Source organism: Leptopilina boulardi, unplaced genomic scaffold (assembly GCF_019393585.1).
Source record: "Leptopilina boulardi isolate dan_hultmark-lab unplaced genomic scaffold, ZJU_Lbou_2.1 LbouV2_70, whole genome shotgun sequence".
Taxonomy (NCBI): Eukaryota; Metazoa; Arthropoda; class Insecta; order Hymenoptera; family Figitidae; genus Leptopilina; species Leptopilina boulardi.
The window spans coordinates 1,890,462-1,909,121 of NW_026138017.1; the positions used below are offsets into that span (position 1 = coordinate 1,890,462).

Sequence of the window (18,660 nt, forward strand, 5' to 3'; positions counted from 1 at the left end):
TCTTAGAAGGCTCTAGAATAGTTATCATATTTTTCTTGATTAAAAAATTAAATAAAAATATTTCTCAAGAAGTAAATATATGATAAAAGAATGTAAAAACTAAAAGGTATGTTAAAAATTTTTTTCCTTTTTTTCTTTTATCAAGATTTTTCCGGAAAGTCATAAAAAAAAGGTCTCGAGATTATATATATATATATATGTATATATGTTTATTTAGGGTGGTTCAGCATACTGCAATATAATATTTATATATATATTTGCTGATCTGTTTTATGATTCAATGTTATCTATTTCTTTTTTCTTGTTTTTTTCCTGAATTTCTCTTCTGCAAATCGAAAGGCTTGTCTGTTGGTCTGTCGCGACACTCTAAAAGCCATCCAGCCGCCCTCTTATCGGTGTCTACCTCTTTCTCTCTCTCTCTCTCTCTCTCTCTCTCACTCTTCTTTGCCGCGCGCACTCTCAGAATAGATAGCAGACCCACGGGTTTTGTGGAGGTCTACCCTCTAATCTTCGAGTCCCGAACGCTAAGTGGGTTTTCGAGTTCGAGAATATTTCAAGGACTAGCTCTCTCTCTCATGATGCGTCTCATCCTCGTTTAGTCTATACTTCTGATCTCATGCGAAATTTCATACTCTTTCAGTTCAAGCATTATTATATTGCTCGAAAGTCTTCTAAAAAGAACTTAAAAGAACCTTGAAAATCAACTCACGATTATAGTCCTGTCGACTAATATTATAAACCACACGGAGAAAAAGAAAAAGTAATTTTTACTACTTTCAGAGTAAAACTGGACCAACTCGAAGTTTCTGCGCATCTCTGGCAATTTTTACTCCAAAAATAGTAAAATTTATTATTTCTGTAGTAAATTTTACTGTTTCCGTAGTAAGTTTTACTATTTCTAGAGTAAATTTTACTATTTTTGGAGTAAAAATTGCCAGAGATGCGCAGAAACTTCGAGTTGGTCCAGTTTTACTCTGAAAGTAGTAAAAGTTACTTTATAAAAGAAATCTTTTTTCTCCGTGCATAAAACGAATTAAGAGCAATTGAGAGAAACCATATCAGGCAACAGCAAATTTTTTCTATTATTTATAAAGAAAATTAGTTAAAAAATTTCTATATTAATAATTTATTTAGAATAATAATTGAATTAAATAATTGAATTTATAATAAATAACAATTTATTAATAATTTAATAATTTTATGTAAATTTTACGATGAAATATTAGAAATTTTCGAATTTCACGAGTTCGTTTGCGATGATATATATAATTTTCATCGCGTTTATACCCTCATATATATGTATATCATAGGGTATAAAACGACTATTTTGCTGATAAATAAATCGTATACTTCAGACTAAGCTCATTAGTATTAATATTAAAAATACGATAAAGCGTTTGGTAAGAGAAGAAAACAACTTCAATAAAAACTTCAAGGCTTTGATAAACTCGTTTTGATGACGCTATATACATAACCACCATCAGAACTAAAATAATGTCTTTTCGAAAGTGATTTAACTAGAAATTGACGAGATTTTTATGATTCAAAATTATTATTAATCTTTTATTTTAATGGTAAACTATACTTTATCGCAAAATAAATTATATATATGTTTCACATATATCAAAGAAGAAAACAAATCTAAAAAATATCCCGCAAATTCCAAAAATAATGCCAAACAATAAATAAACAATAATAATAATAGTCATAATAATTAATAATAATTATTATTAATTATTATCATAATAATTAACTATAATAATAGAAATAAAAAACTACACTGAAAAAAAATTTATTTGATTCAAATAATCGATTACTTGACTATTATATTAAATAAATATTTCCTTAAACCAAATAATTTTTATTTGAATTAAATAAACACTATTTGAACCAATAATTTCGGTATTTGAAGCAAATATATTTGATTGGCATAAATAAAAATTATTTGGTTTAAGGAAATATTTATTTGATAATAGTCAAGAAATCGATTATTTGAATCAAATAAATTTCTTTTTTCAATATGTAATAATAGGAAACAAATCTTTATCTGTAACAGCGATATATGTTTCTTCAGATTAGCGAAAACTTTCGCTGTTTTAGTGAAACTTATCGCTATTCCAGGCGAAGATTTTTTCTCTCATAATAATAATAATATTACTTTTTTTGTATAACTATTTAATAAATTAGTAAAATTTCAGTAAATTGATTAATTTTATATCGCAATAAAAAAAAATGTTATTTTTAAAATGACAACTTGCTCTCTGGTATATAAAATAAATAAATAATATTAAGATGAATGAAAATAGTTTTAAAGAATCAGAACTTCAATTTGTCATTGAATTGTAGAAATTGCGCGTACAAACCATGTATCTGATATCTTCTTTCTAATTCAGGAGAATGTGGAAAGAATGATAAAAACTAGTTTTCTTTTCAGAAGTACCGTAAACGTACATCGATACTTTTAATATGTAGCTCAAGACAATAGAAAAAGGAGTATATAGGAATGGACGAGTCGTTTCCTGTCACTGATTTATTAATGCAAGAGTGATACTCGTTCATGGTTCTGTACGCGTATATATCATGTCGATGGTCATCGACTGCAAATTTATATTGAAATTTAAATTAAAAATTTACAATTGTAAATTTTTTTTTTATTATTATTATAATTATGTTTGATTATTAGCAAATTATTTATAAAATTTATATACAAATTTATAAACAAATTTATAAATAAATTTTTATATATATAAATTGTTCTAAAACTAAAATTGTTTATTTATTTTTTGTGATTATTTTCAGATTTTGTTAAAATTATAAACATTCAATAACGTGTAACTTATTTTTAAGCAAATTGTGGAATATTATCGACACCTCTATATTGTATATTGTATATATATATATATATATATATATATATTTGTGTGTGGAAAATTGATCGCGAAAAGTGGAGTTAACGACGTTCCTGTCTTCCAATTACTCTCAACTGATCGATTAGTGTGGATAATTGGCGCCAGACACTAATAAAAAATCAGTTTGCACCTTAAACAAGACTCGTTTCAAATCTTGAATGTCATATATGTATGTCTGTGTTATAATATGTATATACACATTCAACTGTCTCCTTCCTGTCGTTTGTCGCCACTTTGTCGTTGAATAACAAGTTGGTTCTCACGTCGTCAATAAATTATAATTATTCTTGATTGCACGAGTTAGATAAATGCATTTCATATAAAATCATATTTAACTTTATAGTGAAAATTTAAATAATTATATAACAAAATTTTTCTCTAATTAAAATTATTTAAAAAATGTTTCTTTTATTTCTAATTAGCTAAATTAGTCAATTAAGAAAAAAAATCTATATTTCCTTAAAAAGTTTCAAATATTAAAGGACTTGACAAAGTATACTTGACATTACTGTTTTTTTTTTTTTTTTTTTCTTATCAGATCTTCAAGTTGACTGATCATCATACAATCACATCACGAACGTCTGATTTGACTGCACATTTTATTTTTAAATTCTTAAATATCTTTACAATCATATAGCATATACGGAGAATTCATTTTGAACGATGACAAGCGACAACTCTTGTTACCTGCAAGCAAATCGACTGTAAAAAAAAGACAACGTCCTTCCAGGTGCTCGACTATTTCAACATAATTAGTCAAGATAGACCGACAAGAGAGAGAGAGAGAAAAAAAAGTTTGAAACAAAAAAGAATACAAAAAAAAGGGAAAATCAATCAAAATCAGACATGTAATCGAGATCAAAGAAAGATGTCCCTTTTTATTACCATTAATTACTAAAGTAGATTCCTGTAATGTCCCGTTACCATCAGTCGGTATTGTCATTTTCTACATTGTTAATGTAATCCAAATTGTAAAAATTAAAATAAGTGAAAGAATTTTTCAATTTGACACTAGGAAACCTATCAACTGATAAAAGGCCATTATAGAAGTCTATATTACCTACGAATGATAAAAAGTTCCTCTACTTTTTATAATGACTTTATTTTTAATGACATGTGAAATGGGGAAATTAATTAAGATTTGAACGATGTCCCTTTGAAAGAAACAGAAAAGAAAAAAGCATATAATCATCGTGGGGGGCCTATTGTCAGTTTGTGAAACGAAGTTCGGTAGAAAATTGATCCAAACGACTTGAGAGGTGAACGCATGGGGTTTTCAAGAGTCAAAGAAGAGCCCTCTCGAAAAATAAATTACTGTTGCCTCTGCCTTTTGTGCACTTAGAGCCTGATTTCAAAATGTTGCCAGAGGCTGTCTTCTCGTTTTCTTTGACGTTCTTTTGTTTTCTAATGTTACGTTATTATTTACCCCCGCATGTTACCTGGTCATCCCCCTCACTCTACTTGGATTCTTTAAAAATTCGCATGATTATAGGACGCTCGTTTAAAACAGACTCCTCTTCAGTCTTTATGAAAATTATGGTAACATTTTTTTTTTTATTTTTCTCTCTAATCTTCGATTTTTATTTTCTAAAATCAAAATTCCTAACCGATGAATTATTATAATACTTTTTAGAAAAATATTTATAAATATCAAAAAATTATTTACAGAACTATATACATTATATAAAATAGAAATAATGGATAAATTCCATTAAAGCGGATAACGATTTTATGAAGATAAAATTATATAGAGAGAATGATGATAATTGTCATTAAAAATTGAAATTAGGGAAATAAAGATTTAAAGCTTTATACAGTACCGAGAAAAGGTATATATATATATAGAACCGTATAGAACGATAAAAATTGAGCATGTATTTGTGGTCCATTAGTCGGAGGCTTGTCGTCCCCAGAATACAAATGATAAGAGAGATTGCTCGAAATCATCCTCTCGTGTGACGATGACTAAAAGGTTCCGCTGCGTACCTGTCGACAAGAAGGCCCCAGGTTCTCTGCAATTACAACGCCCACCTTGCGATAAAACCAACTCAAAATTCTTTGACCGTGAGAAAGCTATGATAGTGTTCCAAAAGTACACGAGATTTACATTCAAAGATCCAATTATAACCGTATTTACAATAATTTTCTAATATCTACACTGAGAAAAATATGCTATTGAATCAATCACACGAAAAAAAAGTAGAATTTTTACCCCAAAATCGGTATAAAAATTACCTGCAACAAATTTTATCCTAGTTGAGGGCGCCACCGTCTATGTGAATTAGCATTGGTTAAAATTACCCGCAACAAAAATTACCCAGCGTTTTTTCTGTGTATAGCATTTCTGTCAAAGGTATCAAAATTATTGATTCAAATGCATATGCTATAAAATTTGTAAAATATTTTATAGATTCTTTAGCATATATGCTTTTAAATCAATAATTTTTATACCTTTGGCAGAAATGCTATTGATTCAATAGCATATTTTTCTCAGTGTATATATATATATAAACACATGCAAACTGTGTTAACTTTCTTTAAAATTTTAACAAAATCTGAAAGTATTTTATAACATATAAATCGGATATGAGTTCTTATAACCGGAAATGATATAAAAATTCTATTAAACAGAAAAAATATTTCTATTGGACCGAAATGACAAATTCTATTCTGAAATATTGCAAGCAATTTTGGAAATTACCAAATAATTATGGAGTTGTCAAAATTGAAGAATTTGTCAACTGAAGAGTCTATACCAATAACATTATTTAAATCAAATCAATTTTTGTATAAATGTACTAAATAGCAACCTATAAAATCGTCAAAAAGATATATTAATTAAAATTGACCTAAAATATTCAAATATTTCTCTAACCATACTTTATAAAACATATCAATTCTAGACATTTAACGAATGTTTCATCTGTTTCAGGTAAATCTTTATATGATAAAATGTGATATTATAATTAGAAATATTTTTATGAATTAATGATTATCAAATATATATTTGATGTATTAATTCTGTATATCTATGTCAATGTCTCAATATATTTTTCAATCTACAGGTACACTACAGGGTTATCGGGCTTATTATAGATGAATTGATGCCGCACACGTATTATTGAATAATATTGTATATTGTATATATATATAGAAATAAAATGCTGTCAAAACGAAGGCTCCTTTGAACCGCATAAAGGCTCCGATTTGTATGCTTGTTATTTCATTTGGTTTATAGTCTGGAGCTTTTCAGATTGACTCCCGCCGAGCACCTGGTCAAAGTGGATGAGAGAAGAAGATTTTGGTCGACTGTGATATAAGAAAAAAAAAAAGTGAAAGAGAGAAAGAGAATCCTCATCGCGAACTCGCGAGGTAGGTTTCGATGGCTATCTCAGGTATTCGGCTTCAACTCGAGTCAGACATGAGGATACCGATTCGAATCCCTCTATCCGCATTTAATGACGTGATTGATTCTCTTTAATACAATAAGTAATTTCACTTATGTATTTAATTTATTCAATTTTTTGGAAATAAAAATATTTTTCTCGTTTTTGTTTTTGCTTTCTCGAAAAGGAAGATAATTCTTTCGAAATAAATAACTTTATGAGAAATAGTGGATCGTTTTTTTTAGAACACTTTTCTCCCCTTTTTGTTATTTTTCTTTTGAGTTTTGCAATTAGTAGCATACATATTATGTTGCACCTTGTAAAGTGCAAGACACACTGTGTGTTAGCTCGTCGCCCTTTTTTATGTTTGAATTCCCACATTATGCGATTCCTGTATATATATATATATATATATATATATATATATATACATTCATCGCAGCCGCGCAGTCAAAACGGTTTCCTCAAACAAAAGAGGTATATATGTATATATAAATACTCGAGTAGTGGCGACTGCCAACTGGTACATATGCAAAAGGTCTCAATGTAAATAACAGCCACCGGATATTAACACTGGCGAGTGATAGCTTTGTCAGTCTTCTTTTTTACATGAGGATGCTTGCAAAAAGAATGATGCACCATTGTTTAAGAAAATATCACTTTGAAGTGGAAGCTAACATTTTTAGCTACAAAAAAAGGAATTTTTTTACAAATGCTAACTGATTGCTGTCGAATCTAATCAGTTTTTGATAGTAAAAATGACAATATATGACAAAACGAACGTTTGTTGTGATTAACAATATCAGTAAAAATTGGTATAAAAATTAACTTTCACAACAAATTTTTTTTTAACCCTGCAGTAAATTTTTTCGCTGTTACTATACATTAGCAAACGTAATTTGATGTGCCAGCAAATGCCACAGCAAACTTTTTCTAGAAAATTTTCTATGAATAATTATCATTTATATAGAAGTTTGCTACCACAGCAAAATTATTGTTAGTTATATTAGCAAATATTTTAGTTACTGGCAGACTAGCTTGACTTGAAAAAAAACCGTTAGCAATTGCAGCTAATTCATTTCTTTTTAAGTATATAGCTTCTTTTTACTCACAGAAAAATGAATTAAGTTATAATGTTTGTTGTCAAAATTTGCTACAGCAACTAAAATATTTACAAAGACAGCTAAGAAGTTAGTTGTGATAGCTAATTCCTAGATATATCTGCTAATAATAATTGAGCCGCCAATTCAGCGGCTTAAGTATCAAGACTTAACGGAAAGGAATTCGTTAGCTACAGATACTAACAAATGTTTGCTAAAAAAAAAAATTTGCTTCTGCAACTAAAATGTTCGCTACAGCTCCTAAAAAATTGTAATGAGAAAAAAATCGAGAATTGGAATCCCACAGCTAATTTATTCGTAGTCCTAAACCATTCACTGCCGCACATTAAATTACATTTTCTAATACAGCGAACAAATTTTACTGCGAGGTCAAAAAAGTTTGCTGTGAGAGTTAATTTTTAAAAATAGTTTGCAAAAACATTTTTGATGTGCAATTTGAGTATTTTGAAGAAAAATTTCAAAATTAAAAATTTCTAAAAAGGATAAAGTTGATGTATATGTACATAATGATATAAAATAAATAAATTGAAAAAAAAAGGTAAAAACAGCCGGCTGTCGGGAGTTGATGGTTTGCAGGGACCGGTGCTCTCTCACGCACATCGTATGCGTTGCACTAATACAAATATTAGAGCACGCGGTCTCTGTGTTTATTGCACACAAATATGCACTAACACACGAATAAAACTGGCGTCTGTGCCTCAGGCGCCACTGCTCTTTTTTCATTCTCTCTCCTTCCCTCACGCGATCACCTTATCCTTCTCTCTCTCTCTTTCTCTCTCTCCTATACCAATAGTTACACACACACACAAGACTTGCCGCGCGCCAGTTTTAAAAACTATCAGCGGGTATTCTTCGAGAGCGGGCGGCCGCTCTCTTTATCTCAATGTGTGTGTGTGTGTGTGTTTCTGCCACTGTATACGTGTGTAAAAATTTTCAAGTGTACGAGTAACCTTTTCAATAGTATGAGTGTGTATTTTTCAATGTATTAGTCGTCCGGCTGTTCGAAGCGGTAGCGTTTTTCAAACGAGAGAGTGAGTCAGTCGAACTAAGTTTCAAGTTAGTCTGTTCAAAGCGTTCAGCTAAAGAGGACGTCTATATGTCCGATCAATCGGGAATATTTTGAATTGACATTATATTTCCGCGTGGAAATAATAGAAAATGACATTTTACGATTTAATAAGCGCGTGTGTATAAATTTAATTTAAAAATTTTAATTTTGAAGTATTTTTGCAGTTTTTTATATATATTTTTTTATATAAATTCTCTACTAATTATTACTGATAAAAGACTAATTTAACAAAAATAATGTGTTATTTTAAAAAAATACAATTGTAATAACATACAATTATTGTGAAAACGTCTAATTGTAAAAAAAAGACAAGAATAATTTTCAAACTGTATAATTATAAAAACTATAATTTAAAAAAACAATAATAAAATATTTTTGAAAAAAGAGTGATTTTTTTTGTGGAATAAAGTGATATTTGTAAATTTTTATTGAAATCTTGGCTTTATAGCGCGGTTGGCAAGAAAAGCGAATGCAGAAGGCAAGACCCTGACATTGGGATTACTGTATAATAGTGAAGCAGACTTACCATGCTGCCACGGGAGTTGTTCGTTTTGGCGACGTTGACGACCCTCAGCGTCGCGACGTCCGCCGCTTCCATCGATTTTGATCTCGGTGATTATGAGGTGCTCACTGATACCGAAGAAAAATCTACGGATGATAGCGATAATAATAGTAAGTAAATAGTACAATTTGTTTTTCAAATACATATATATATAATATAGATAAATATTTGAAAATAGTTTACGAAAAATATTTAACAAATTTTTAAATAAATTAAAATGTTAACTAACAATTTTGTTACAATGTTAAATAATTGATAATAAAATTAATTGATATGTGATATAAAATTGTTAATAATAAAGAACATTGCTATAATGTTAAATTACAAGCATAATACTTTGAATTGTAAATAATTGTTAACAATTAATGAATTGTTCAATAATTATTGACAAACTATATATTTAAAACATTTCACATTTTTTTATTCGACTTGAATAGAATTTTAATTTCATTTAAATATATTATTATTTGAGTGTTGTATTTTCACTGATTGTAGAACAATTTTTTTTTTTAATTTGCAGGAAAAATTACAATTTACAAATTATTGAAATTTATTCACTTATTTTTTTTGTTTGTTAAATAAACAAATTTTAAATTTATATTGAAAATTATTGTCATAATAATAATAACAATAATATTAATAAATATTGTACATTAAGAAGATGAATTAATTTTTATATTCAAAAAATTAATTTCTATATTAATCAAATAATTTTTCCTACAATTAAATTAAAATAATCTACATTCATATCTCAATATTTCGCGGAATAGACAAAGATTTATCTCAACTGCATAACAATAAAATTTTTATTCACAGTGGTCAGTGCCTTCTTTATATATATATATTATATTATGCCAAGTCAGCTTTAGTAATATTCCAAAAGCAATGCAAATTTTTCACTATTTTTAAAGTCATTTTGTAAAATAGCTTTTATATTTAGATTATCTTTTTTTTCATTAAAATATATAAGTAAAAAGGAATAATCAAAAGGGTAGTCGAAAAATAATAAACCGCGAAATGACAAAAAAATGGTTTTTTTTTATAGGCGTCAGGTTATTAAATTACGAGAAGCTATTTTTTTTAAAAAAGAAGGCATTAGATGAAAAGAAAAATTATACTTTTGGATCATTTAATGCACTATTACAGAGTATAGAACATAGGTTTAGTTGATGAAATCGTGTAATTCCGCTATTCTCGTGCGTCTAGCTGGCGCCTAGTGTAATACTTAATCCCAGTAAGCTCTATATTATAGGAGCAGAAAATTTAAATATTTATTGCACCGTAAATCCGTCAAAGTCCGATTTATTCTCAGACGTTTATTTTACACCCGATGCGGCCTAACATATGGCGCGTCTCGAATTGTAACATATGTATACATATATAGATATATATGTATATAATATACCATTTAAATAATGTAAAATTATTGTGAATTGATTATTCGTTATTGGATATTATACATATAATATATATGTGAATGACTCGAGATTGGCACGCGGGAATGTTTGCGGTTAATGCAACTGGATCGCTCTTATTTGGTCTGATTTGCCACGGACGTGACGAGTTTTTTTACTTCCTATCACCTTCCATTCATAGCCACCGCGAGGATTGACCCATTCAGTCAAGTGTGAATTCGGTTAAAATGAAATCAACTTTTTTTTTTTTATAGAGTAATTAAATAAAAAAAAAGGTTTTCCATTATTTAAAAATTATTTAATTGCACGAATTTTTAATGATCATAAAATTCTTTTTTTAATTGAAATTTCCAGATGTTAAACAAATCTTGATAAAATTATTTATAACTCGAAATATATTATATAATTATAAAATGACATTACATTGGGAAGTTAATATGGAAAAATTGAGACACTTTCAATAAAGGTCAACTGATAAATCCAAGAATAATTATTATTTATATTTCCATTATGGATTTATCTGATTTTTCTCATTCATTTCAAAAATCTAATTTTGAACTCAAAAATTATTTATGAAAAAGTATTTTTCGTTTGGAACATACATAATTTTCTTCTTCATTCTATTTTAATTCATATTGTTGAAAGTTACAGAAATAAGTTAAATTCTACAGAAACAAGCAATTGTTTTTACTTGACAGCACGAATTCATATTTGAACAATCGCAAAAGTTTGCTCTATAAAATTTTCATTTTGACGTAAAACAAAATTTTGAAGATCTAAAAGAGAAAAGTTAAAAATAAAAAAATACAATCCGTATATGTAATAAAATACTCTATATACAAACAAAATACGATTCATTTATAGTGTATTTTCTAAAGTTTCTTGAAAGGGAAATAACATGTGAATTTAGATAAATGATCCACATGTGTGGGTAATATATAGAATAAGAATATATTAATACAAATGCAATCTTTAGTTGCTTGAAAATGTTATACGTGCACTGAAGTGTATAAATACATATATAAATAGTATATACACAAATGTACATTATTCGTTTGCCAAGACGTGATTTTAAATACACATGAATCTGGAATGTACATGTGGATCTTATAAATGTTCGACTAGACGAGTACGTGACTTTAAGGATCTCATTTTACGGAAACCATGATTCCATTTAACGTTTCCAGCAGTGTGCGCGATCCCTTCAGCATTGCACTGTTGCCAGATCTTAGAGAAATTTAGATTATTTCTTCCCATAAAATTATATATCAAATACACGAAATTAAAAAAAAGAACACTGAAAATAGGGTTTGGTTTTAAAACGTTCCAAAAATTTTTATATTGCATCAACATTTTGGTTTGTCACAACCACAAATTTTACTACTGCCAACAAAAATCTCTTTCTAATTTTGGTTGTGCGTCAACCAATTTGGATAGACAATTAAAATTTTGTTGAGACAACATATAAAAATTTTGCTTAAACATTTTGTTGTCAAAAACTAAAATTTATTTTCAAATTAATTTCTATAAAATCAAATCAATATAATTTTCAATTAAAGAATAATAAAACTTAAAACTATTGAATTCAATCAGGCAGATGTGCTTGCGTATATAATGTATAAACATTTCTTTCTTTTCTTTATTTTTATCGAAAAATCATTAATCAGGCGGCTTTTTTTAATGTGTCGCATTATCATCAATAATCAGAGCGCGTCTCAGTTGATTGCCTTTCAGTTAATTTAATTATTACTATCTGTCCGCGCGTTATTAATCTTATCTATACGCAGTGTATTCGGAGAACGGCGCGAATTGACCAACTATTCTCTTAAATCAATCATTTATAAGATTTCTTACATATATATAGAAGATTGTATTCGCTTGTATATATATTAAAAGCGCTATTAGTTTTCTCTGATGTTATTTGAAAATATTTCCCAATGTTTTTGACGATGATTTATTTCGCAAAGAAAAATTAAAAAAGCAGCGTATATGATTGTAAATTTACTATAACCGAATTGTATATACAATTTCAATAAATGTAAATTCAGTAATTAAACTTTTTTCTGTCATGTACATTCTTTTTAAGTAATATTTGAAATCATTTTTACCATAATTTAATAATAGTAACCAATTTTGTGATTCAATGTATAATATGTATTACGTTCGTTGTAGGTCAGGTAATGCGCGAATTTTTCCCAATGGATTTAAAACAAATTTGAATGATTTGGAGGTCGAGGGATTATTGTTCGGGACACATACTTTCTTCGGTTATCGCTCTTTCTCTTTCCGTGACCTATTTAAAAGACAATGACGGTACTTGAATTAAATGTATTTGCATGGGTAGTGACAGAAGCCGTCAGTTGAGTTGACATTTACGAGTGACTCGTTGTTTGGTGTTTCTGGCGCGTTGACGCATCTCTCAAAGTTCTTTTTTTTTTCTTTGTACAGAATGCTCGTGTCTGCTAGTGCGAATATGTATATATATATATTTGCGAGCAAGAGTTCATAATTACACACGTAATTGACTAATTTCTAACAAAAAAAGAAAAGAACTTTCTTCTCTCTGCACTTTAAGACCACTTGTTACTTGCTTTTCCTTGATTCTGACATTGCGACGGCATATATATATAAGAGACAAGAATTCTCCAGAAGACAGAAAAATGGCGACTTTCGTAATGAGAGAAATCGTGTACAACCATTTATTACGCAATAGTCTTGTTCATTATGTCAAATTATATTTAACTTTCAGATGTATCTGAAAAATTGATACATCATTAAACGATTTTTAACAAACATTCAAAAAGAAGGGAAGCAGTGTCAATAAAAGAGTCTCAAAAAGGCAAAAATGCCTTTTATATTTTACAGGAGCGTTTATAAGATCCTTAAATCCCTGGAATGATCTTTCTCTTTCACTATACAAGAGTCTATTGAGAGCTATTTGAAAGATATTTATATACCTGTGCTTTGACTCATACACGGAAAGAAAAAATGTAAAGAATATTTTAATACTGGTATTGAAAAGTTGGATGAAATGGGATAATTTTAATATTTATTTGATTTGCTAAAGTTTCTTTCAAGACTTTTAAGCAATTTTATTATGTGTATAATAAAATGTCTGAGACGTATTAAGAAAATTATAGCTAATAATTATTTTTACATAATGAAAGAAATACTTTCAGATGTAGTAAATTTAATATTATATTTTACGAAATTATCATTATACAGAACCTAAACTCTTTTAATACTTATGAGAAAGATGATTCTAGACAAATTTCCAAACCATGCTTAAGAAAATTATTATACTGTTTAAAAGATTTTGTAGAATTGCGCATGTGTCAGTTGCGCGCTAGCCTGCTGCGCATATCAGCCTGTTAAATATTCAGTTGTGCCGCTTTTTCTCAAGTTTCGCACGTGTTTAATGTGTATTCCGGTGATTTTTATTATTGTGAGAGTTTTTTGTTTTATTGAAATATTGATGGTGAGTATAATATTTATTATTTATTACTCTGTGTCATTATTGTTATTTTTTAAATTCATTTGTTTCTTAATTTACAAAACACAATTTTTATTTTTTATTTTTCAAAGTAGATTTTTATTACTTATAAAATTTTTTTATATTAGGTTTCGAAATGGATTCTCTGCAGCCTAATGTAAGCATTTATATAAAATATAATGAATAATGTGAAAGGGGAATTTTACTTAATTTTAAAAACTTATATTCGAGTTCTAAGTTTTCAATTAAATTCCAGAACTGTTGCCGTGTAGAATCGTACGAGTTTGAAGGCAGTGTAAACAAGCAGTTTACAGATTTGAGTCCTGTTTCGAGGTCAAATATTGTTGATGTCGGTGCTCCCTGTTTGTTCACAAATGTATCTACAAATAATGATAACGATTTAAGTGAGAAATTGATTTCTATTGTACAAGAAAGTGTACATTATAATGGATCCTGTTTAGAAAAAGACGTACTTAATTTCACTTTAGAGCAAAATGATAGCAGTTCAATGCTAAATGATTGCCGTTTAGAGCAAACTGATTGTACTTCAGGATCTTCAGTCAAAAACACTTCGAATTGGGTAAGTAATAAAAAATTAAATTCCATGAAATATTATAATTATTAATAACTATTAAATACTCTCTAACTTGGCGACTTTTTCAATAGATATAAATTTGTTATTGTATAAACTTCAATATTTTTACATTCTCATCACATGAGAAGGTATTATTTATAACAATTTTTGGTACAATTTAATTACCTATTTTCGAAAAAATACTATTTTATGATGAAAATAACTTACTTACATTGTATTATAATTTACTGTTTTTTACGAACTGATTTAATTTAAATAAAAACATTGATTTTAATTAAGAAGATACATAAATCAATAAAATTAATTTGAAAAATTATTGTTTTTGTTAGCCTAAATATTTAGCAATATTACTTGTTTCAGGTTTTACAACATTTCTTGGAGAGCAGTGGCGAAGGGAAGGTAATTCTCAAGGCCTACATTGATAACAGAAACTTCCTCAGTGATCAATCAAGGACTCTGTTAGTGCATTTGATAATTAGAAGTGAAAAGGAGAAATTGCTTAAGTACCTCAAAGTAGGAGAACAGATAGATGATTGGAAGTAAGTAAAATATAGTTAAAATGAAATATGGTCATCTCTGTTTTATTCTCTTTTAAAAAAATTAATATTTAACTGTTTTTGCTGAAGATACTTTTAAATAAATATTGTATTAACATTACATATTTTTAAATTCCTTTTACTCTATTGGGATTTAGTACTTAGTTTATATTTCATCTAATAATTAAAAAAGAAATAAAATAAAAATTATTCTATTAACAATTTTTTAAATAATTTTAAAACTTTAACCTTCGCTTGACAAGATGCCCACCCAGGGTGGGCCAGACAAATTGAAATTGCCATATCTTCTAAAGTTTTGCCTTAATTGAATCGCGATTTTAAGTCACTGAACAAAATCTTAAGAACTTTCAAAAAATGTAAAAACAAATTTTTAAAAAAAATTTCTTCTTGATTATTTATAACTTTTATCAATGTATGTACGGAGATAACGGGGATAATTCAGATATTTTTTTAATTCTATTTTACAAAAAGACTTGAAATCATGCAGACTTTTCACTGTGAGTGTTTTATGATGTCAAATAGTAGATATAAAAAATATTATATTTCATTTTTCATTTGTTTAAACAATTTATTGTTATTATTTATTAACTTTCTTTGTTCTGCACCTAGAAAGATGCAGTTTTTTTCTAATTTTGCAATTTATCAAGCGGAATATAATAAAAGATAGATTTGATGTAAAATTATTAATTCAACAATTGTTTAAACAATTATTGTTATTATTTACTAACTTTTTTTGTTCTGCACCTAGAAAGATGCATTTTTTTTCTAATTTTGCAATTTATCAAGCCGAATATAATAAAAGATAGATTTGATGTAAAATTATTAATTCAACAATTGTTTAAACAATTTATTGTTGTTATTTACTAACTTTTTTTGTACGGCACCTGGAAAGTTGCCTTTTTTCTAATTTTGCAACTCATCAAGCCGAATATAATAAAAGATAGATTTGATGTAAAATTGTAAATTCAACAATTGTTTAAACAATTGGTTAAATAGTAAATTCATATAAAATCTTTGTGTTATTATGTTGTGCTTGTTAAGTTGCAAAATTAGAAAAAAATTGCAATTTTCTAGGAATATTATGAAGAATGTTAATAAATAGCAACAATTATTTGTTTAAACAATTTATAATAATAGTTGTTGCAAATTGAATTATATATTTTATTTTATTTATAACCTTTGAATTAATAACTACGAAGAAAATGTAACAAATTTATAAAATTCTTCTACTGTCGTATGTATATTTGAAAAAGTTATAAATTATTAATAATAAATTGTTTAAACAAATAAAAAATCAACAAAACATTAATAAAATATATTATTTGGTAACATATAACAATTTTGGAAAAAAACTGAATGATTCTAAGTTTTTATTGCAATATACAAAGAAGAAAACATTTGGCCCACCCTGGGTGGGATCTTGTCAACCGTGTATATAAAAAGTATCCAGTCCGGCGAAGGTTAATTAATTTACGAAGTTTAACATATTTCTGTTTATTTTATAGAATCGATAAACGTAAATTTAAATTTTTGGCTTCCGAAATTGTAAAAACTTTTCCAAACGAAGGGGTGGCAGTTTATTATTCGCCGTTTCACATCGAAAACGGATGTAGAATTTTAGCATCAGGCAGGCTTTATGATAACTTTAATTACGAGAAAGCCAAATTGAGGAAAGCAGGCATATTAAAGCCATCAAAAAAAACTAAGCCGGAGGAAAAAACGTTCATAATATCAGGTTAAACTTTTATTCACTACATTTTTTTAAAACTTTACAAGTAAAAAATTTTTAAACGTGAAATTAACTTATTGCAATTTTTTATAGCCAATAAGATTAATTTAAATTACTTGTTAAAACAGAAACGTTTTTTTATTCTTTATTTTTCAAAATAAATCATTTAGATTCACAATCAAGAGATCTTCGTTGGCTGGAGGAAAACTCTACACCTTGGGACGTTATTGAGAAGCTTTGGAAATCAACATTTTCCGACCGAAGGGAAATGTTATTGTCTAATAAAAAAAGCTTAAACGAGTACCTTGATTCAATTAAAGCTTTTAAAGAGCACGAAGGAAGAAAATTAGTATTTTATTTTTTTTTATTAGATATTTTCTTTAAAAAAGTATCACTGATTTTCATTATTTTAATGACAACTTTTTTTCAGATTGAATTAGACTTCAAGCTGTTGTATCCGGATTCGACGAATCCTTTTCCTCAATTTTGGAATGTAGTTAAGCCAATTTTAGTTCAACATTTAAATACAACTAGAATTGCAGATGCGAATGATAAAATTCTTTTGTCGTTATTGTCAGCTCTGGATTCCTGTAAGCAATTTATTCTTTTTTTAACTTTTACAATTTCTTTTTCTTTTGCAACAATTTACTTTTTTCAGCTTCTCAAGATGTTATATTGTTTTATTTGTTGCTGTATGTAATTCCCTGCGGGAATTCTTTTGTTCAAGGAAAACGAAAACGAAAGGACCAAAGCAACGAATTAGCAAAACAGTATACAAAATTAAATACACAGGAAAAACGTGATACTTACATGTTGCATGTCAAGGTAAGATGATTTTAAATAAAATAAATAATTTTTTTTTATATAAAACAAATTAATTTGTAACTGCAATTTTTTAGACCGTAAGCGAATTCCAGCCAACATTAGACAAAATACGAGAGAACGCTAACGAAAAAAAGGAAGATTTTAAACCACTCACAGTTATTGTTGGCCCATTGGTAAAAATTGAAAAATTTTACGTTGTCTTCAGTAACATAACCTATGAATGTGATACGTTGCTTAATGCCTTTCACTTGAGTTTCATGAGTTTTCAATCTTTTAACTGTGAGTACCCAATGTATTCGAAATCTATATGGCATTTTATTCAAAGCGCCCTGTATGGAATTAATATCACCGGGAAAAGAATTTCAAACAAACTTAATGTTCTTATAGCTCAAACAAAGCAGGCTATTGAACTTTCGAAAGTGATAGAAAACTAAGCGCCTGTTAATATGTTTTAATTTTTAAAACAAAGTATTTTTTTATTTAAGCAGAATTTAAATACAAGTTATTTCGTTTTTAAGTCTTCTAAAGACAAAATTTTAAGTTGTATTGTAATGACTTTAACGGGTATTTTACGATTTCTTTATTTAGCGATAATAATTTTCGTTATGTTTCGTTGTTTTGTATGCGAATCTTCTTTTGCTGATAATAAGCAATTAGTGGCACATATCCAACTGTCTCACGTTAATTTAACGACTTTTCGTTGCGCCGAGTCAGATTGTTCTCGAGCATATTCAAAATTTAATTCTTATAAAAAACATCGATTTTTTAAACATGAGATATTACAAAAGCAGACAGTTGAATTTAAAAAGGCAGAAAAACTTTCAGTAGAAACGTTAGAAATAACAAATGCGGAAGATATACAAGAATCTTTGAATTTATTAGATGAAACCGATGATTCATCTGATACTTCGTCTGATGCTTCAGATGTAATTTTTGAAGATCAAGATATTTTCTGGGAATTTTCTGATACATTAGATGAAAATTGTTTGAAAGATTGTC

At 27.9% G+C, this 18,660-nt stretch overlaps 2 protein-coding genes across 4 annotated transcripts in view; both read left to right on the forward strand.

Annotated features, from left to right (window-relative positions):
* The first annotated feature begins 8,461 nt into the window (after positions 1-8,461).
* LOC127290573 (BMP and activin membrane-bound inhibitor homolog) overlaps positions 8,462-18,660 on the forward strand; it is a 46,634-nt gene continuing 36,435 nt past the window's right edge. Inside the window, exon 1 of the mRNA XM_051319263.1 lies at positions 8,462-9,157. Coding sequence (XP_051175220.1) covers positions 9,013-9,157 — 145 coding nt within the window. The 5' untranslated portion in view covers positions 8,462-9,012. The remainder of the gene's footprint in view (positions 9,158-18,660) is intronic.
* On the forward strand, positions 13,722-18,098 carry LOC127290571 (uncharacterized). Of its 3 annotated transcripts, none has more exons than XM_051319261.1 (8): positions 13,727-13,940; positions 14,212-14,535; positions 14,911-15,089; positions 16,613-16,842; positions 17,007-17,185; positions 17,267-17,426; positions 17,495-17,661; positions 17,736-18,098. In XM_051319261.1, exons 1-8 carry the CDS (start codon positions 13,881-13,883, stop codon positions 18,093-18,095), a joined length of 1,659 nt encoding a protein of 552 aa, XP_051175218.1. In that variant the 5' UTR covers positions 13,727-13,880; the 3' UTR covers positions 18,096-18,098. The 3 variants fall into 3 exon arrangements, with proteins under 3 accessions (XP_051175216.1, XP_051175218.1, XP_051175217.1); XM_051319260.1 differs by adding an exon at positions 14,084-14,112 and having other exon boundaries at positions 13,825-13,940; positions 17,007-17,426; XM_051319259.1 differs by having other exon boundaries at positions 13,722-13,940; positions 17,007-17,426.

Bases quoted from the DNA above. Each gene is read 5' to 3' on its own strand.
- LOC127290571 (XM_051319259.1), top strand. From the start codon at position 13,881: ATGTGTATTCCGGTGATTTTTATTATTGTGAGAGTTTTTTGTTTTATT. The intron at 14,536-14,910 runs GTAAGTAATAAA...TACTTGTTTCAG, and splicing joins TCAAAAACACTTCGAATTGG to GTTTTACAACATTTCTTGGA. The intron at 15,090-16,612 runs GTAAGTAAAATA...TTTATTTTATAG, and splicing joins GAACAGATAGATGATTGGAA to AATCGATAAACGTAAATTTA.